Source organism: Chinchilla lanigera, unplaced genomic scaffold, assembly GCF_000276665.1.
Source record: "Chinchilla lanigera isolate Chin_1 unplaced genomic scaffold, ChiLan1.0 scaffold00077, whole genome shotgun sequence".
Taxonomy (NCBI): domain Eukaryota; kingdom Metazoa; phylum Chordata; class Mammalia; order Rodentia; family Chinchillidae; genus Chinchilla; species Chinchilla lanigera.
In genome coordinates this window covers 5,232,593-5,254,292 of record NW_004955478.1, presented here as the reverse complement: position 1 = coordinate 5,254,292, position 21,700 = coordinate 5,232,593, and the positions used below count along the sequence as shown (strand labels likewise).

Sequence of the window (21,700 nt, the reverse complement as noted above, 5' to 3'; positions counted from 1 at the left end):
AACAGGCAGATAGCTCTGTCCCTTCAGAGGTCATTCTAGTGGGAAAGTCAGACTTTAAGCAGTGACATAGATACATATGTGTAACTTACGTAGAGTTTTTAAAAAGCACCTACGGAGATGGTAGAGAAGATTAAGGAAGACAGTGGAGTACGAGAATTGGGACCATTGAAACAGTATGGTCGCTGTGGTCAGGGTTGGTTTCATCAAAAAGGTGAAGCTGAGGGAGCCATGACAGCATTTGGAGGAAGACATTGCTGATCAAGGGAATAGCCAGTTACAGACCCAAGAGTACAGCAGGTACAGCTGAGGACCGGCGGGAAGCCAGTGTGATCCTGATCACACAGCACCTTCGAGGCCATTCTGAGAACTTGCGCTTTACCTCTGAATTATGGGAGAATGTTGAAAGTATGACAGCATAGAGGAATACTCTGGTTGTATGGGAACAAAGGGGGGCACTTTTGTAGTCCAGGTGACAGAAGATAATGGAGGCTTAGACCTGAGTGGTAGCAGGGAAAGTAGTCAGATTCTGGGTATATTTTAAAGTGAGAATCAACCCATCTTTCCAGTGGTATGAGGCAGAGAAAGTAAGCCATAGAGGAGCTCAGATTCAGGAAGAAAAATGGCGGGGGTGGTGAGATGATATGTGATTTTTTGTTTTTTGTTTTTTTTTCCTCCGGTACCAGGAACCGAACTCACGACCTTGTGCTTGCCAGGCAGGCGCTTTTGCCGCTGAGCTAAATCCCCAGCCCTGATATGTGATTTTTTGGTGGTATTTCCCCTACTTTCTAAATGTTCTCTACTATAAAGACCTCATCGAGTGCACTGCACTGTGCAGAAGTCACTCTCTGGCCTTCTTGTTACCCTGTCCCCAAAGCCTCAGGGCGACTTCAGCCTGCTTCCGCAGTTCCTGTGCCTGGGAGACCAGAGTTTCAAAGAAAACAGTGTGCGACCCTTCAGCCCTGGTGTTATGTAACTGACTTCAGAAACCAAGCAGCGTGATTGTGATGTCACTATGGCCTTCATCTCTTCCTGAGGGGCTGGAGGTTTCTCAGACTCTTTACCCTGTGGGCCTCTGTCACTTTATGTCAGAGCAGGGCGGCATCAGTGACAGGCAGCAGCAACTCTGCTTGTGCTGCACCCTCCATGTGGAGCTCTCATCGTAGCTTCTGGCATTTAAATGGAGGTTAAAGGAAATGTGGGGTCTTTGGACTGCAGACTTTCCACCTCGCAAGGCAAGTCAAGCTCTAAGACTGACAGGGATACAAGAAGAGAATGATAATATCCCTACAAAAGAGAAAGCTGACAATTTGAGGCCCCTGAGGAATACAGAACAGTTGGACCCCAAAGAGAACGAGGTAAGCCTGAGACTCTGTTCTTGAGATAAAGATCTTGCAAGAAAAAATCTCATTGCAGAGGTGAATCAGATGCTGGTGATACAAAAACAGCCCCTCCCCAGCTGGGCAAAGTGCTGCATGTCTACAATCCAACACTATGGGAGGCTGAAGCAGGGGGATCGCAAGTTCCAGTCCTTCCCTGGCCTCTTAGCAAGACTTTATCTCAAGGGGCTGGGGATTTAGCTCAACAGCACAGCTCCTGCCTGGCAAGCACGAGGTCGTGAGTTTGATTCCCAGTACCAGAAAAAAAAAAAAAAAAGACTTTATCTCAAAATGTAAAAATATATTAATAAAAGGGACTAGGGGTATAGCTTAGTGGTAGAAGTGCTCTGGCTTTTATTCCCCAGTACTGCCCCCCAAATCTCCGCCTTTAAAGGAGATTAATTTTAACTGGGCCAGGAATGGTAGGACACACAAAACTGATTATGTTGAACTAAAATCAGGGCTATCATCTAAATCTGTTGAACTTCATGCCCAGGAGGTGTCTGGAAGTCTGGGGGAATGGATAGAATTAGGCAGAACTTCCTGAAACACGTAGATTATGAGCTAATGGCATCCTTGCTCCCCTTGCTTGAAAATTTACAAAGTACTGTTGGTCAAAACAAGTTGCTATATAGCTTTGTAACTGGGCATAGATTTGCACAATCTCATTTCTCCTCCGTCTTTCCTTATTTTTCCTTATATTAAAAAATTAATTTTAAGTTGTGGTAAAGCATACATAACATAGAATTTACCATTTTCACTTGTTCTTTGTACAGTTCCGTGGTATTAAGTATGTTTAAGTTGTTGTGCAGTTACCCGCCACTTCCATTTCCAGAACTGTTTGCATCTTTAAAAACCCAGATTTCATGCAGTAAACAATATCCCCCCATTTTTCCCTCCCCTGAGCTTTTAGCAACACCACTCTACATTCTGCCTCTATACATTTGATTGTTCTAGGATGCCTAGTGTAATGGAATCATACATAATCTTCTGTGTCTGGTTTATTTCAGTTAGCATAACGCTCAAGGTTCATATACGTGGTAGCAGTATCAGAATTTTCTTTGTAAAATGCTGAGTAACTCTATTACGTACCACATTTTGTTTACCCATTCATCTCTTTGTGGACGTTTGGTTGTTCTACCTCTTAGCGATCATGAATAATTAACATGGCGTACAAATATCTATTCTTGTTCCTGCTTTCAATTCTTGTAGGTATTTGCCTAGAAGTGAACTGGGTGGATATGGTAATTCTGTTTCTAATTTTTTTAGAGACCTGTCATGTATTTTCCACGGTTGGTACATCATTTCACGTTCCTAGTAGCAGCACCCAAGGATTCTACTTTTCCCACATCATTGCCAATATTTTAAAATGACCATCATAATAGCCATGAAGTAGTAGCTTCTATTTTCTTCAGCTCTGGGTCTAAAAGACACAGTCTGTGCTGTGCCCTTTTCCACAAGCAGCGTGTGAGCGGTCTTTCTTCACACCTTCACACATGTGACTCTTTCTGCCCGGAAGACCTGGTAACTCCTCATCCTCACCCAAAGATATTTGTCCCTGGCTTTCTTCCCCCTAGTACCATCTGTGGCTCTTTTTTGTATAACTCTTCATTGCTTCCTCTGTTTTAAAAATGTGCATACTTCACATACAGGATATGTATACATTTCTGCAAGTTTTGACCAGATGTCATCACTGTCAAGATAAAGAATAGTTCTGTCACCTCAAATATTCCTCCAGAGCCTCTGCCATCAGCCCCATTTCCTTCCCTGAGCCCCAGCTCTAAGTAACTACTCATTTATTTTCTGTAACTCTGGATTTGCCTGTTCAGGAATATCACATAAGTGAATTATTTATTGGATGGTCTTCTGAGTCTAGCTTCTTTCCCTTAATGCACTTGAGATTCACTCATGTGTAGCTATAGTCCCTTTATTTTTATCGCTTAGTAATATTCCATTGTACAGATGTACCAAAGTTTGCCCGTTTTCCAACTGAGAAATATTTGAGTTAAGCTTTCCTATAAAGGTTCTACGAAAGTTTCTATAAATTTTAATTAAATAAATAGCTAAGAGTGGTGTTGCTCAGTTGTAAGTTTTATTAGAAATGGCCAGGGCATTTTCCAAAGTGATTATGTCATTTTGTACTCCCATGAGTAATGTATGAGAGTTCCAGTTAGGTTGTAGCCTCCCCAGAACGTGGTAGTTTTTAATTTGTGGTATCATTTTAGTCACCCTTGTAGGTATTTCTCATTATGCCTTTTCCTTATGACTAATAATGCTGAATACCTTTTCATGTGTGTGTCGTCTGAACCTCTTCCTTGATGAAGTGTCTATGCAAATTTTTTTATTTTATGCTCAGTTGTATTCTTTCTGAATTTTGAGAGCTACTTATATATTCTGAATACAGCTCTGTTTTAAGATGTGTGAATTGCTAACACTTTCTCCCAGTGGACAACTTAACTTTTATTCTGTCAAAGAACAGATTCTTTCAAAGAGCAGAAGTTTTTAATTTTGATGAAGAGCAATTTATCAGTTTGTTCTTTTATAGGTCACACTTTTGATGCCATGTCTAAGAAATCTTTGCCTCACCTAAGATCACAATGATTTTCTCCTTTTGCCCTGAAAAAGTTTGTTTCAGATTTTATGCATACATAGGTGGTCCACGGTAAGTCTATGTTTGTGAATGGTGCAAAGCATGGATTAAGATTAAGTTGTTTCAGTACCGTCTGTTGAAAAGACTACCCTGTCTCCATTAAATTGCCTGTGCAGCTTTGTTGAAAATCACTTGATCATATACTGTGCCTAACTGCTGGATTTTCATTTTGTTCGATTGATCTATGTGCGTGCCCTTGTCTTGATTTCTATTGCTTCTATATACGCAGCTCTTCCAATAGGTGCCGTCCAACATGGTTGTCTTGCAAAATTGTTTTGCCTATAATAATGTGCATACTTTTCTTAGAATGATGAACTCTACAGAATACTGCTGTTTTTTTTAATTTTGTGTTGAATCTGTCTCAGTTTGCAGACAATTGAATTTCTTTCATCCTCATTTATATCCTTCAGCATGTAGATGTTGTACATAATTTGTAGGTTGTAAGTACTCCTTTTATATTTTTAACTTCAATTCCTAATTGTTCATTGCTGTTGTATTTTTTAAATTTTTAAAAAATAATCTAAGTTTAATAGTTGAGAATACTTTAATAATCCATAAATTGTGTAGAAAAATCTCCTGTGCTTTACATTATATTCCCTTAAAATATTGCATTTTAAATGGTTAGTTATATGAATACAATATATGTTGAACTTTATAGTCTTTCTTTTCTTTTCTTTTTTTTTTTTTTTTGTACCAGGAATTGAACTTAGGACCTTGTGCTTGCCAGGCAGGCATTTGTGCCACTGAGCTATATCCCCAGCCCTATAGTCTTTATATATACTAAATATGTAATATATATATATATGTGTGTGTGTGTGTGTGTGTGTTATAGGTACAAAAACTATTAATATACACATATGCACATGGGTCTTACACAATTTGGAGTACACTGATCACTTTCAGTGACAGCATAGCCTCTGTATAATTTCAGTGACAACGTAGCCTCTGTATAATTTCATTATGCATAATTACAGTCTTCTGTAATTATGAGTACACTGATCAGTTTCAGTGACAACATAGCCTCCATCTCTGCACTTATGGCTAAAACCCTAGTAAACCAGAGAGCTGTAGAATATTGTACAACACTTTCGTGTGTGTTTGTCAGAATATATTTCAAATTATTATTGAAAAAGAACTGCATTTTTAAGTGTGTGCAGATGTGAATTTTGGCTAACAAAACTGTTTTGAATATTTATCTATGGTATTTTCTTGGCAAAGAAAGTAAACATTTGTTCCCACTGCATGACTTTAACAGATTAGTAGACATCCTAGGAATACTCCAGGGAAGCAACCTTAGGTCATGGAAAATATCTTAGGAAACATCGGCATCTTTAAATCTTACTTGTTATGGTCAGTTATGTTATTATAAAGCTCAAATTATTACTGAATGAAGAATATTAACCAATTTTTAAATGAGCTTTAAAGGATTTATAATTTTGACGTATATTTCCAGAAATTATTAGAATTCTAATATGGATTATGGTGTTTATTCCATCCTTACTACTGTACCAAATTGAAGGAAATATAACTTTAGGGAGTTGCTGAGAACAAGAAAAAGTGATCAGAATTTCCATACTTAGCTGATAACTTGTCTACGAGCACAGAGAGGCTATCAGTGGATAATGTGAACTTCCAGATATCTATATCCCTAAACAATTGATGAATGAAAATATATTTGACAAGCATTTACTGTATACTTAGCTCAGTGCTGGGGGAAAAAAATCACCAGAGACGTGTAAATGTGTCACTGCTTTTTTGAAACTTTTCTTGTATTGTTAATGAGAAATACAAGCATAAAAGAGCTAGAAGACTGTAATTATGCATAATGAAATTACACATTGGGGTACAATGCTGGGACGTCTGAGGAACTGTAGTATTCAGAGGATGTTCTAAGGAAGAGCTGAGCCTTCAAATGCAAAATTTGAATTAGCATTGAATATGAGGACGTGTCTGAGGCAGGCACGAGGGTCCAATGAGAAGTTGTGGGGTCAGGACAAATTGGGAGAATGTCAGTAATTTTTTATGAAAACTTCACTAGTTCTAAAGAAGATTGAAAGTGACTTTTAAAGCTTTGTATTTTTAAACTTATTGACGCTTAAATGAAATTTGCAGAAATAATAGAAAATTCCCATATATCCTTCCTGCACCTTCCTGTGAGGTTAACATATTTGTTCATAGTACAATCACTGAGAGATTTTCTGCTTCAGGTTTTGCTCCTGATAATTAAATTCACTGGAACTGAATACTGAGAAAGGATAGTTAAAAGGTGATAAAGAAGAAGTATTCATATGCTGGTTGGGTTATCTTTTGTTAATCACTTTTCTACAGAACTGATTTTGAGGTCTTAAAACACATAACCTTTGATATTGTGCAGTGAAGGTTTTGCTATTTTTAACAAAAAGTTTTAAAATTTCCTTTCACAATATTTAAATGAATGGCTGCCTACCTGTGGTATGCAAAATAAATATTTATACACTTGCAATCACCTCTACTGAAGGAGAAAAAAAAATGTGGACTTACTTGTTTCACTGTATTTCACATTGATCGTTGACTTGTCAGAATTACTTTGTAAATGTCCATTTTACCAGCTATTTCAGGTTAGCTGAGTTAAGCATTTGTTGAGTATTGACAGTCTGAACTAGGCAAAGGGTAAAGAGCCAAACACAGGGGCTGGGGATATAACTCAGGGGCACAGTGCCTGCCTGGCAAGTGTAAGATCCTGAGTTAGATTCCCAGTACAAAAAAAAACAACAATAACAACAACAACAAAAAACCAAAAGAGCCAAAAATAGAAAAGTTATCAACATCAATCAGGACCTAAAGGATCAAAAAATACTTTAACATAAATATTTTAAAATTACAAAATAGTTAATTTCCCATAAAATACAGTTGAGAATAAACCATCCCCCACTCACAATTGGCTCAGGTTACATACAGAGACCTCGCAGGGTAAGTTGAGTACACCTGGCAGCATCTAAAGGATTTCCTTGTTGTCTGCATTTATTATATTATAAATGGAGAATAAAACATAAAGATTTCCAGTCAGAATTATGTTGTGACATGATTTTTAACTCCCTGTATATCATGTTTTTAAAATATGCCTTATATGGACAAGGAATTGGATAGCACTTTAGTGAAAAATCCAGATGTTGAGACTGATGTTTATTTTTTGCTCTGTGAGACTCGCAGACAGAAACAAGTCAGAAGTAGCCAGTATTAGAAATGTAACCTTTACTCCGCAAACAGCAGTAACAGCATGGTTTTTGATAGCTAATTCTTAAGAGAAATTTTAGGTTTTTAAAAATCACATGGAAGGGGATAAACAAGGTATGGATTTTGCCATACTTTTGCCACGTCTCTCAAGAGGCAAAGAAGAGGCTTATTCAGGAAATCATTATATAATCTTTTTCTGTTTGTTGGTTTGAGACAGGATCTCACTATTTAGTTCAGGCTGGCCTTGAACTCACTATGTAGCCTAGGCTGATCCACCTGCTTCAACCTCCTGAGTGCTGAGATTACAATTGTGTGCCACCATACCTGGCTCCATTTTATAATTTTTTTCTGCTGAAAATAGGTTGTTTCATCCTCAGATACTCACATCATAAATTTCAGCTATGGCTTTTTAATATTTTAATTCAGGTAGTATTTTAGTTTTGTTTTCATAACTTTTGGTTTAATTGACCACCAGGTTAAATGAAAAATAGTAAATATGTGGAATATCTATATTTGTTAATTAATGTGTAACAGTCTCCTTTAGTTTTGTGGTTTTTAAAATAGCCTTTAATTTGATATTATATTCAAAATTAATTACATGTTCATATATAAATCACCACATACATTATCTGCACACAAAATATTTTGAAGTAGGAAAGAAAACAAAAGCTGGGTAATTTTTTTTTCATTCAAAAATACTTTGCAGTCTCTGTATGCAAGTAACTTCTAGAACTCCCTGAAAGAAAGAATTATAAGCAAATGCTTCCATAATCTCTTTATGGAACAAACTTAGAAATAATAAATGAACATATAAGTGGTTAAATTTTGAATTATGACTACATTGGTATATTCTGTCAAATATTTAAGGAAGAAATAATACTAATTCAAGACAAACTATCAGAAAATAGAAAAGAAACACTTCCTAACGCACTATATGAGCTTTGCCTTACTCAGAAAAGAAAAGTGGACAACAAGAAAAACTTTAGGCTACAGATGCGTGAAAAAATCTTTAACAAAATATTATCCAGTCAAATCTAGGAGTACATAAAAAGGATAGCATATCAAGTTCAAGTGGAGATTATTTCAGGGTGTAGAACTGGTTCATCATTCAAAAATCAATGTAATTCACCATATTAAAAAAAGAAAACTATCTCAATAAATGCAAAAGCATTTGACAAAGTTTAATGCTTATCCCAAGAGTATCTCACAAAAAGAAAAATTATGTAATTATATTTTATGGTTTCACACTATATTAGTTTTTCTCAAAGCAGAAATGTCCACTGTCTGCTTCTGTTATTGTTCTTATTGGAGGTCCTAAACAGTGTAACAAGGCACAAAAAAGAAATAAACAGTATAAAAATCAGAAGAGAAGAACTTCATTTGAAGAAATCATGTCATGTACATGGAATAAGCAAAGAGAATCTAAAAATTTGCAAGAACTAAGAAATAAATTTAGCAGGGTCACAGGGTACCAAGTCAGTTGTATTTCTGTGTGCTAGCAATGAATGATTGGAAATGGACTTGTGTTTCTTGGCTATTTTTCTGGTTTTTAAAAATTTTGCCGATATATGTTTGTAATGCATACTGATTACATTCAGCTTTGGGATTGATACATAGACACCATTTCTACTACCCCCACACCACTGTGATCCTTCTCCTGCCCCAGATCCCTTCCCATCTCTACCAAGTCTACTTCCCTGTTTCTTAACATCTCTTTTGTATTTCTCTTGAAATTATTTATCTTTTGGCTCTCGTATTAGAGGAACTGTGTGATATTTAACCTTCTGTGTCTGACTTATTTCACTTACTATTATGATTTCAGGAGACATTGCCCTACAAATGACTCAAATATATCTCTATGGCTGTGTAGTATTCCATTTGTATATATACCACCATTTTTTTTAATCCATTCATCTGTTGATGGCCATATAGGCCACTTCCATTATTTTACTATTGTGAGTTGTGCATCTATGAACATAGCTATGCATATGTCACTAAAATATGATGACTTTAGCTCTCTAAAATTTACATGGATCCAGAAGAGACCCAGATCAGCCAAAGCAATATTGAACAGCAAGGGCAAGGCAGGAAGCACCACAGTCCCAGACTTCAAGTTATGCTACAAAGCTACAGTACTAAAAACAGCATGGTACTAGCACAGAAACACACATTTTGACCAGTGGCATAGAATAGAGGATGCAGGAACAACCCCAAGCACGTTCAGCCTTCTAATTTATAGGGCCATAATATATGCTGGAAAACTGGTTATTTTATATGGAAGAATAAATCTAGATCCATATCTCTTACCCTGTAGTAAAATGGAATAAAATGGATCAAAGACCTACATGTGAAAACAGAAACACTGAATCTGCTGGAAGAAAAAAGTTGATAAAACTCTTGAAGACATTAGGCATAGGCAAGGACTTCCTGAAAAGAATCCCAGTTGCACAGGACATAATACCAAGAACCAACAAATGGAATCATATCAAATTAAAAACCTTCTGTATAGCCAAAGAAACATGTAACAGAGTGAAAAGACAACCTACAGAATGGAGAAAGATTTTGGAGATAAAATTTTTGCACTTGATCTTAGCCAAAAGGCCGAGAAGCGATAGAGATAAAATTTTTGAAAGTCAGTGTCATGTACAGTGGCATCATGAATACAAAATACTTTGTATTTTGTAACAAGATATATGAAACGTTTATAGACTGACAACTATAAAACTATAAAATTGGCATAAATTAAATAAATCTTAAATAAATGAAGAGAAATACCAAGTTCATGAATGGGAAGGGTCAACATGGTTAGAATGTCATTTCTCCATAATGAATCCTCATACTCAGCACAGGTCTGATGAAAAGCTTAGTAGCCTTTGTTGAAGTGAAGCTTGCTCTAAATTTTATTTGAACATTGTTAAATTGCTTTTGAGAGAGAACAAAGTTGGACAGATTCTGTTTTCTGATGTTATGACTTAATAAAAGAGTATGACATTGGTGTACAAAAGAGAAAGTCCTGACATAGACCTACACACTTATAATTTGATTTTTATAAATAATATTCTAAGATAATGGATATGGGAAGGATAATGTTTCCACAAAGAGATTGGACACTTATATGAGGGCAGGAGAAATAGCCTCAAGTTTTACCTCAGATTTATGTAGAAGTTAACTGGAACCTAAGATAGACGTAAACATAAGTGCTAAGAGTGTAAAACCATAGGAGAAAACATAGCAGAACATCTTAGAGATGTTGACTTAGGGCACACAGATCTTTGGCTTGGTGCAAAAAGTAAGAACCATGAAAAAGAAGTTCATAATACAGACCATCAAAATTAAAGTTTTACTCTTCAAAAAATACTCTGAGATAAACTACAGCTTGGGAAAAAATGCTTGGTTTAAACATAATCTTAAATCCAGTTGATTTACGAATCCTTTTAATGTGTCTCTTCCTCTAGAATCATTGGGCCATGTCTCTGGATGAGCAGTAGGTTTTTTCCTGATATTTCCATATAGCATCACCAGAAATCTTCTGATAATCTGCTGCTAGTCTCCCAGGACAAAATGTTCACCCCCACATTATGTTATTACTTGAAGGAATGTTTTGTTCTAGATGTTCATTTTGTGCTTTAATTCATACTACAGATTTTCAAAGTTTTGTATATTTTTCAAGTATAAGTTGTTTTGAAATTTTTCTTAGACATTTGTTGAAATTTCTGTCCGTTGAAATAGCAATGCTTGAAAGTCACTTTGACTTCTGAAAGCTGCTAGATTGCCTTATCACTGTCTTTGAGAGATAAGCGATGCTTGTTTGGAAGGTTGCCTTTTCTTCCCAAATAAAACTGAAGTTTTTGTTGTTCTGTTGTAATATTTCATTTTAATCTGGTTGGTTTCTTGTGGAGATAATATATAACAGGAAACAAAAATAGTTCAGTAAAAGCCTTCAGTATAAATGGGTTGACTGACTGTGTTAGGTGACCTTGTCAGATGCGTTAGACTGCTGCTTTTGATAGAAGTGGAAAAATTTTCTCTGCGCTCTGAGTCTTTCAGTGCAATTGGTTATAAATCATTTCTATTCCTTTAACAGTGAATCATCTACAAGGGGAAAAAAGCCATTTTCAATTGTAAATATCCTGGAGAGCAGGGGAAATAAAAATCAAGGGAGAATAACATATTTTTCAACCAGAAAAAGATGCTTTTATCATATTGATTATGATAGGAAAGCAGCAATGACAGAAAAATTGTGTATTAACAATGGAAAGAAAATAAAACTGACTTTATATGTATTTTAGTAATAAAGTACTACTTCAATCAGACAAAACCTGGGGCATTCTGTTACTGTATGTGATGATAAAGCTTAATTGTCAACTTGGTTGTCTTGAGAGGCACGTAGAGAATTAATGGGCACACGCGCACGTCTGGGTGTGTCTGCGTGGGTCATGGAGGAGTGACCTGTGTACCCTATCTGCTCCCTGGCCCTTTCCTGTCTGGCACTGCTCCTGGTCTCTGGTTGCCTTAAAGCGAGGGGCTATGTTCCAGCCTGCCTGTCTGCCATGATATTTCTGCCCTGGAGCCAGCCAACTATGGACTGAGTCCCTTGAGCCAAACCAACCTCTCCCACTTTAAGTTGTAGATGTTGGGTATTGTGTTGCAGTGATTAAAGGTTGATCAATACAATTGTAGAAAAATGCATGGCTCTTCATTTAACTTTCAGTTCTAAGCAGAAAATGGATTCTTAAAATGACAACTAAATTTTTTTTTCATTTAACTCTCTTGTTGTGAAATTTAGATATCGTTCCATAAACGACTTCATTCACAGGGCTTATCCTTTCATGGCCATAACTCATATATGATCAGTCTGGTACAGAAAGAGCAATGCATGTCCTATCTCAAATCTCAACTGGCCATAGACAAGATGACACTATGTGGGTTGGTTGATCACTAGTGAGAATCATTACAACTCACTGGCTTCTCAGTTGTCTTTCCCTTACCTCAGCCACCTGTTCATGGGTATGACCTTAGAGTCCTTGACAGTTCCAGTAACCTACCACCTTCAAATCTTGGATTTAGGTGTTTCACTCTCTCTGGCCAACCCTACTTCCCATCTTTCTGCCTCAGTTTAACACCTTCACTCTGACCGTTTTTTACCGTATGGGGTATCCAAACCATTGATACCATCTTTTTCACTTTTCGTTAACTGCCTTCCCTGCTTAGACACTACAGTGCATCACTATAATTACTCTCTTAAACTACACTGCACGCCCTTGCCCCTCTTTTGCCCTGCCTTCTTTACTGACAGCTTTCCAACCTAGGTGAAATCAAATGTTCATGTACCCGGCAACTATATTTAAATAACTTCACATGACTCAGGAAGACAGACTCATATAAATGCTCTCAGTACAGGCCAAAAGCTAAAATGGATCCTCAGCCCTGCAGTAGTTAATTCACTTTCCCACTATCTAAAAAATTTTGTATGTCTTTTTTCTTCTCAGACCCACAAAATTGGCTTTTTATTCCTATTCTGAGATAAGGCTCTCAATTTCGTTGGAAAAGTGGAAACAAACAATAGAGAGTATTTATCAGCCCAACCCAACTCTATCCCAAACTTTACTGGCTTAACTCAGAAAGGATTCAGTGAAACTATAAGCTAGTGCTATTTTTGTAGGTCTAAACTAGATGCTACTAACTTCTAGTATTGGTCAACAGAAAGATTCCCTTATTTTAGTGTCACTGGTCATCCTTGGCTGTATGTGATGGTTAGTTTTCCCATTGCTGGGGACAAAATACCCAACACCCATAACGTCATGGAAGAGAGGTTTAATTTCATTCATGGTTTCAGAGGTTTTAGCCCATGATCACTTGGCTCCAAGGCAGAAATATCATGGTTGAGGGGCATAACTGAACAGACCCTCTCTTGATAACTCAGTTCAGCTGTGCTCCAAAACCTGAAGGGCTCTAGTAATGATCCACCCCAGGGATCCTGCCAGGGGCTCCAGGCGGCATTCCTCTCTGCCGCTGACACCCCGAGTACCATGGGATCCTCTGGATGGAGTGGCTCGTGTGGTAGAAGCAGCCTGCGCAGCAGCCTGAACCTGTTGTAGAGCCTTCTCTCGTTCTGGGCCCAATTCCAAGCTAGCAGCTTTCCAGGTCAGTCAGTGCATGGGCTAGAGGAACACACCTATGTGAGGAATGTGTTGTTTCCAAAATGCAAATAGGCCCTCTAAGCCCCTTATTCCTTTTTCTTGGCTGTAGGAGGGACCACAGGGAACAATTTACATGGTTCAGAAGAGCTATCTCTGCATGCTCCACAACACTAGAGTCCTAGCAACTTCCCTGAAATAGAAAAGTTTGAGTTTGAATTAGATTTGTGTCCCATCCCATGACACTCAGACAGTTTACCAAGAAGTGCAGAATCCTTGCTACCTCTTGCTCACCTGGTCCAATCAGCAGGTCATCAGCATAGCGGAACAGTATTGATATCTTGTGGAAGAGAAAAATGAAGATCCCTGTGAACTAAGTTGAGACACGGGACTGGAGAGTTGCTGAGGAAGGCCGTGCGGTGTATTTCTGGCCTTGCCAGTTGAAATCAAATTGCTTTTGGTTGGCCTTAATAATAGGTATGGAGGAGAAGGTACAGTTATGTACCAAATTGATAGCGCATACTGTGTACCAGATGTGTTCAAGCAAAGAAACCACACCTAGTGTAGCAGCCGCAACTGATGCTACCACCTGATTAAGTTTACATAAATCCATGGCCATTGTCCCAGATCCATCTTCTGCACAGGCCATATAAGCAGAGTTAAATGGGGATATCATAGTAAGCACCACTCTTGTATTTTTTTAAGTCCTTGGTGTGGCACTAATTTCTGCTGTCCCTCTAGAGATGCTGTATTGTTTTTGATTTACCACTTCCCCAAGTAGAAGCAACTCCGATGGCCCCCATTTGGCCTTTCCCACCATAATAGTCCTCACTCCGTAGGCTAGGGAACCAATGTAGGGATTTCTGCCATGTACTAAGTATATCCAGTTATGCATTCTGGAACCGGGCCAACGGCTGCAGGATGGATTCAGAGACCCACTGGGCCCACTGGTTCAGACCTTGGCCAAAGCTCCATCAATTACTTGACCTTCATATGCCCATAAACTTACTGGATGGTGTTTTGGGTTTTCTGGAATCAGCATCAGTTCAAAAAGCTTAAGATACAAACTAAGGAGGACAAAGCACATTGTGCTAGTCCCAGACTGAAGGTCCAGAATCTTCTTGGACAGTCACTGGAATGAGTCTGCCTTTAAAACCTAAAGAAGCTGGACTGTGATGTCTACCAGTGATGGCAGCAGCAAAGCAGAATGGGCCTTTTCACAAGTGAGCCAACTTCCCCATCCTCCCTTCTGCCCCTTTCTTCCATCGGGCTGCAAGTCTATTGGACAATACCATCCGCAGTTGGGATAGGTTGTCCCTCCTTAGCTTGCTACCCTGCATGTCAGTCATCTCTGGAGATAACCTCACAGACATGCCCAGAAGTGTGCTTCATTAATTAGCCAGGTTTTTTTTATCCAATCCAGTTGACAATCAGAGTGGTCACACTGGAGAAGAGAGGGTGTGAAGATTTCATATTCAATCCTTTGTGGATTGGCTGAAAATGACACCTACTTCACTCATAGCTCAATAACCAGAACTAGACAGGGATCCTCACCTACCTGCAAGGAGGTAGGAATATGCGTAAAAGATGGGTTGCAGAATAGAAGAATGGCACAACCCAGCTATCCCCCTGCTGGGTATTTTCCCAGAAGATCTAAAAACATCATATCACAGTGATATATGTGCACCTATGTTCATAGCAGCACAATTTGTAATTGCTAAAATGTGGAAGCAACCCAAATGTCCATCCACTGAGGATTGGATAAGAAAATTGTGGTACTTTTATATAATGGAATATTACTCAGCTATAAAGAAAGATAAACTCGAGGCCTTTATATTTAAATGGTCACAACTAGAGACCATACTCATAAGTGAAATAAATCAAACATACATGTGCAAGCACCGCATTGTGTCACTAGTGTAAAACTTGAAAGAGTTAATTTAAACTCGGAGGTATGATAGACACTGTGAAATGATAGGAAACCACTGAAGAGTAAAGGGCTTCTGGGATGTGGGAAAAGAGAAGGGAAAGAAGGAGAAATTTTGTATGTATGTATATACAGGATAGTTAACATGGTGGTTCTTCTGTCTTCTATTTCTATGCTGAAAGAAACTGTCAATGAGTCTTTGGTTGACCAGTATTGCATGTCTATATCTGTTTTCATGAGAAGCCACTTTGAAGATATCAATATGTAATACAACCACCATTGTTAATTCCCTACCACTTTGTTTGTAACTCTGTATTGTCTGTATTGTGCTTGTGATATGTTGTAAAATGTTGTATGTCTGTTAATGTTTCCCTCCTTTTATCTTTAAAATTAAAAAAAAAAAAAAGAATAGAAGAATGGCAGTTCAACTATCAATAAATGCCAGGCTGCGATTCCAACCTTTCCCTCGCTGAACCGTCCCATTTATCTTTATAACCAGGGTCTACATGCACTCTTTACTTACTTCCTCTACTGTCTAAAATCCTCTCTTGTATCCATGGAATGAAGCTCTTTCAGTCACTTCAGCAGGCTGAAACATTTGTCTCATCAGCAGATGATCTCTAAACTAAATGCTGTCTTGGCTCCTTTTCATCTCAGTGGACATCTCAATACTCTAATACCATTGATGAGTCCCTCTGTGGTAGACACCAATCACATTATCAGTGAGGAGGCACATAGTACTCTCTAGAGGTCTCTCCAATGGGCCAGCTGCTCCTGCTCTACCTCTTTTACTGGCTTCATGTTATCTCCGTACACATACAAGGATTCTTTACTCACCTCTTAACTTACAGTATCCATTTCCACAGTTGTAAGTGCCATCCGCATGCTGATGATGTCCAGTTTGTATTTCTAGTTCTGTTTTCCTCCCTGTGCTCTAGACTTTTATATCTAATCTCATCCTAAGCATCTGTCCTGATACTGCAATATGCCCTCCTATAGACAGCTTTTCTGAGACAGAACTGTTGATTCCTCCTCTTCCAAATCAGTAAATACTACTGAGTCATCCTGGACTCGTTTCTGTCTTTCACTCCCAAGTTCTTCCTATCCTAAAGTCCTGCTCCAAATCATCTGTCTTCGAACTGTATCCCGCATCAGACCACTTCTTGTCCTGTCTGCCACTATCCCTGTAATCTAAAACACTATGGACTCTTGACTGAACTGTTATGATAGTTCCCACGTGGTATACCTATTTTTACATCTGTTCTTCCCAACAATTTATTTGCACAGCTTCCAGATCTTTTTAGAAATAGATGAGATCATGTAATTCCCCCACTTAAAAACATTCTGTATGAGTCAGCTGTCCCCTTACTGGGATGAAAGTGCCTGACATCCACAATCTACAGGAGGAGAAGTTTAAGGTGGAGCTTGTTTTTAGAGGTTCCAAGGCAGAAACAGCATGACAGAGGATGTAGTGGAGCAGAACTTCATAGCTCAGGGCAGCTGGAAAAGAGAGCACATGGGAAGAGCCTTAGAAAGAGAAATCCCCCCAAAGCACACTTCCAGGGACCTGCATCCTCAGCTAAGACTCACATCCTAACAGTTCAGTCCCCAGTACTAACACAAGAACAGTACATTCAGCTATAGATTAATCCACTGATGAGCACAGTAATCCCCTGATCGTGTCACCTCTCCAGAACTCTCTTAATCTGTTCAGGCTGACAATGAAAATTAACTGGAACATCAAGCTGTTAAATGTCATCTAATTACTGTTAGAACAAAGTAGAAATCCCCTTTGACCTCCTGGTGCCGTGTGATCTGGCCCCTGCCCCACTCCTCAGCCTACCTCCTATCCTCCTCCCGCTCAGGTGCATAGTTCTGGCATGTGGCTTTCTGTCATGTATTCCTAGGCCAAGCTTGTTCCTCCCAAAAATGTTTAAACTCACTTCTCCTCTTTGTCTGCATTTCCCCCTCAGATCCCCAGTGACCATCTTTTCAGTGCTTAAGTTTGAGACTATCCCCTAACCATGTCGGATATTTATTCTACCTTTTTAGTCCACGCATTTCTCAGTTTTTATGTATTTATTATTATTATTGCTTATTTACTCATTTTTCACTGTTCTCTTGTGCTTAGAATAGTGGTTGACATATAGTAGGCACCCAGTTCAAATTTGTTGAATAAGTGAGCTAATGGATCTTTAATGTTTTTTCCCATTGAAATTAAAAAGTTTTTAAAAAGAATAATTCTGGGGCCTTAAGCTCACCAAACAGTAGTATTAATGCAGATACTTCTAGCTCCTTGAAGTAGAATGAAAGAAAAAAAACCACTTTTTCTGCTTTTGTATCAAAAATGCAATTTAAAATGTTAAAAATAATGTATAGTTGGTAAACATTTGAAACAGGGCAACCAAAGTGACAAAGGGAATTGTACTGCTCCCATACAAAGCTTTTTCTTTTTAATTTTGATTTTATGTAGAAGATTGAGAGATTCTGTGGTCAGATTCTCCAATATTGTAGATAGGTTAATTCAGATTATTTTGTTCAACGAAGCACTGGTTAGAGGAATTTGCGAGTGATCACTTCAAGCCTAATAAAAAGACATGCAATTTATCAGATGTTTTCCAGGAATAAAATATTCCACGTGTCGGTGTCCACATAACCAAAATGTAAGCCCTGTTACGTGCCAAAGCTTACTGCTTTGAGGGACTTTTTTCTAACATACTTGTGATAGTTTAACTGTATTGTCAGTTTCACTGGCCTGAAAAGTGCCTGTAGGGTTATTAAAGCCCGCTTCTGGTTGTGTGAGAGTGGATCATTCCGGTGTGACTGTGGGCATGATACCTGGCCCCTCGCTCCTTTCCCTTTGATGCTGTACTTTTCCTCTACTCCCTGAGCACAATGACATAATCTGTTTTGTCCCGCCACCCTTCTGCCATGGTATTCCTCCCTTGGTGCCAGCCACCTGTGGAATGAATTCTCTGAAACCATAAACCAAATTAAACCTTTCCTCCTTTATGTTGCAGGCATTGGGTATTTGTCCCCGCCATGGGAAAACTGACCAATGCAATGCTCTTCATGTTAATCCTACTCTTTTAAACAGAAAGCGCTAAAGACACCATCACAAGGCATCACGGTGAATGTTTTGGTGCCACATAAAAGATGCCCTCTAATAAAAATGTTCCCCATGGTCAGTCTAGTTTTTTCTCCTTTTTATAGTTTTCTATCTCCTCCCTTGTCTTTCAGCTGTTAATTTATGCTGAGGACAGCTGCCTTCATTTTTTGAACTGATGTTTGTATAACTAATAGCAAGGGCAAGAGCCTAAATGCAGCTTCTAATACACACCGGAGTTACTGGAACTCTGACTTTTGGGGCAAAAGAGGTATTGTGGAAGTAGTAGAGATATTAAAACAACAAAAAACACATTACAGTGATGATGTGCATGAGGACCTCTGTGATTTCCTGACACTATATGGATTACTCGTATAGGATTTATCCTTTGCTAGACTATGCAGCTCACCTAGCATGATACGTAGTAGTATCATTCTGTTACTAGCGTATTGTTAATAGCATTCTCTTCATAGATATGATTCATGTTTAGGATGACGATAGGTCCCAGCTTGATGCCTGTTTTTCAGTGTGATTCTTAGTATTTCATTCACTTTTAAAAGTTATCCACTTTTGAAAATAATTATATATTCTGCATACAAATACATTGAAAATAATGTGCAAAGTACCAGTGCTTTTCTCATTCAGCTCAGAATGTATATGCCTGAAATTAGAACTCAGATGAGGGATTTTTTTAATTATGTCATGAGAAATATGCTTAGTGGATAATTATATTCACTGTGCTAAAAAAAAAATGTGAATTGCAGGCATTTTTCCTGAACTTCCTTCTAGGGGAAATTTGGTAGTTGGTACAGTATTCCATCAGTGTGTATTAAGTGAATAATTACATTCATTCACCTCTATTTGAAGTGGTGAAATATCAGAAATGTGTTTAAAATGATGAAGCTTTGGGACTGAGTGCAAGTCAGTGGTAGAGTGCATATTTATGCCTGGGTTTGAATACAAAACAATGTCATGAGAAGCATATATTGCAAATCTCATTTTAATAATTCAGAGACCTTTTCTTTTATATTTGTAAATCAAGTTATGAAGCTCTCTTGTGTTTAGTTTAACATATCTTTGACTAGTTAAACAAGACAAAACACACTTTTAGAAATTACAGCATAATAATCATAACTCTTTTTTAAAACTTGTGGGGAGATTCCTGAAAGTTGGCAATTTCTTCTGCATGAAACTTAGTTTAATATTGAATTTGTTCTTGCTATGCTAAATAAGCATCTGCTCTAAGCTTTAAGTTAAATGTGTATTAAAAACAGAATCATATCAGACATAGTGGCGCACGACTGTAACCCCAGCACTTGGGAGGCTGAGGCAGGAGGATCCTTGCGAGTTTGAGACCAGCCTGGGCTATAAAGTGAGCTCAAGGCCAGTCTGGACTTCACAGTGAGACCCTGTCTCAAAAAGAGAAAAATAAATAAATAAATGAATACAGAATCATTTTTTTTCTCTGCATTTGGAATATATTAAATAATCCACAATGATTATCTCTTAAGTATTAAACTTTCGCATAAAAATTCAAAATTAGTAGAGTTTTACCTACCTTATAGCAGGTTGTTTCTGTGTTAACATTTATATCTTGATCCAATTTGATCTTAGTTTCATGCATGGTGAGATATAGGGTCTACAGTCAGTTTTCTGCATGTGGATATCCAGTTTTCCCAGCATCATTTATTAAAGAGACCATCTTTCCTCCAGTTTGTATTTTTGCCCCCTTTCTCAGAGATTAAGGAGCGGAATGTGCCTAAAGTTGTTTCTTCTTCCTCTGTTCTGTTCCATAGATCCACATGGATTGTGATGCCCATGCACTGCTTTTGTTATCCAGAGTTCATTTAGCTATTCTTGGTGTCTTCTGGTTCCACATGAATTTTAGGATTATTTTCTCTAGATCCATGAGAAATGGTATTGGTATTATTGAGACTGCATTGTATGGCCATTTGGACAAGATTGGTTCTGCATGTCTAGGAACAGGGGCTGTCTTTCCATTTTCTGAAATCCTCCTTAATTTCTTTTTTTAGAGTGATACAATTTGCATTGTAGAGATCTTGCACTTCCTTGATTAGTTTAATTCCTATGTATTTAATTTTTCTTGATCCTATCGCAAATGGTATTGTTATCCTAATTTCTTTCTCAGTGAGCTCATTATTAGTGTATAAGAATGCTGTTGATTTTTGTGTTTATTTTGTATCCTGCCACATTGCTGAATTTGTTTATTCTAGGAATCTCTTGTGGAATTTTTTAGGTCTTATAAGTAGAGGATCATGACTTCTGTAAATAATCATTCTTCAACTTCATCTTTTCCTATACATATCTATTTTATTTCTCCTACCTGACTGCTACTGCTCAGTGCCCCTTGCATTGGCTTGGAGCAAGTTGGGAGTGTTTGGAGGTATGTTGTTGCCTTTTCTTCTCACATTTCTGTTTGTTTAATTTGATCGTTGTTGTAATTGTTGTTTTGTTTGTTTGCTTTCTGTGCAGGGATTTGCAGCTTCTCTGGCCCATCACCCCACTCTTCAGGAACTGGCCACAGTATTGTTCATGACCCCTGGGCATCCAGATATTCACATACACAGAAAATCAATTGATAGTAACAACTAGTGTTAAATATAACAAATAGCGTCAAATATAAACTGGTCACTGGCAAACCCTGAAAACCATTCATGAACCACTTTAACCAAAATAAAGAGGTCTATGATTTTAGTATATTCCAGTGATGGGAATCTTTTGAGACAAGTGCCCAAACTGCGTCTCAGAACCCATTTATTTATTGCAAAGTGCCAACACTGCATCTAAACCTGAATACTGAGGTTTTAGTGTAGAAAAAAAAAAAAAAACTCATACATTAATATCTTTTGTCTTAAAAGAAAAACAACACATGTCATAGGTTCACCACTAGTGGTATAGACACTTAGGCAATCCAGATATTGACCTATAGTAGATCAGACTAGTAGTTTCTGCCGGATGTAGGCAGCGGTGCAAGAGCTGAAGCAGGCTAAGTGCCATCTCGTTCAGATTCACCCCTTCTGAAGGTTACACCTACCACGCCTGGCCTCCCACCACAGAATTCAGGCTCTGTGAACTTCCTGCCTTGAGCTTGAGCTTCTCGGGGGATCTCAGGAGATCTCTGTCTAGCTGTCACCCTCTCCAAGCCTGTCTGTTAAAGCTGTCTCTCACACAGTCTCTGCAGTAGGGTAACACTTCAGTCCTGGAGTGAAACTCTGCTCTTGGGTGTAGGTCTTGTCCTCAACCAGATTGGTGTTTTGGTTGTCACCTCTG

The 21,700-nt window shown here is 38.1% G+C and overlaps 1 protein-coding gene across 6 annotated transcripts in view; it reads left to right on the top strand.

Moving 5' to 3' along the window:
• The window catches only part of Cep112 (centrosomal protein 112kDa), a 517,700-nt gene that overhangs the window by 329,332 nt on the left and 166,668 nt on the right, over positions 1-21,700 (top strand). The window contains exon 1 of one of the 6 annotated variants that reach the window (XM_005402146.2): positions 998-1,355. The exons of the other annotated variants lie outside the window; for them this stretch is intronic. Within the exon in view, the coding sequence (XP_005402203.1) occupies positions 1,194-1,355 (162 nt within the window). The 5' untranslated portion in view covers positions 998-1,193. Of the gene's footprint in view, positions 1-997; positions 1,356-21,700 lie in introns of those variants that run through there. 6 annotated transcript variants of the gene reach the window in all.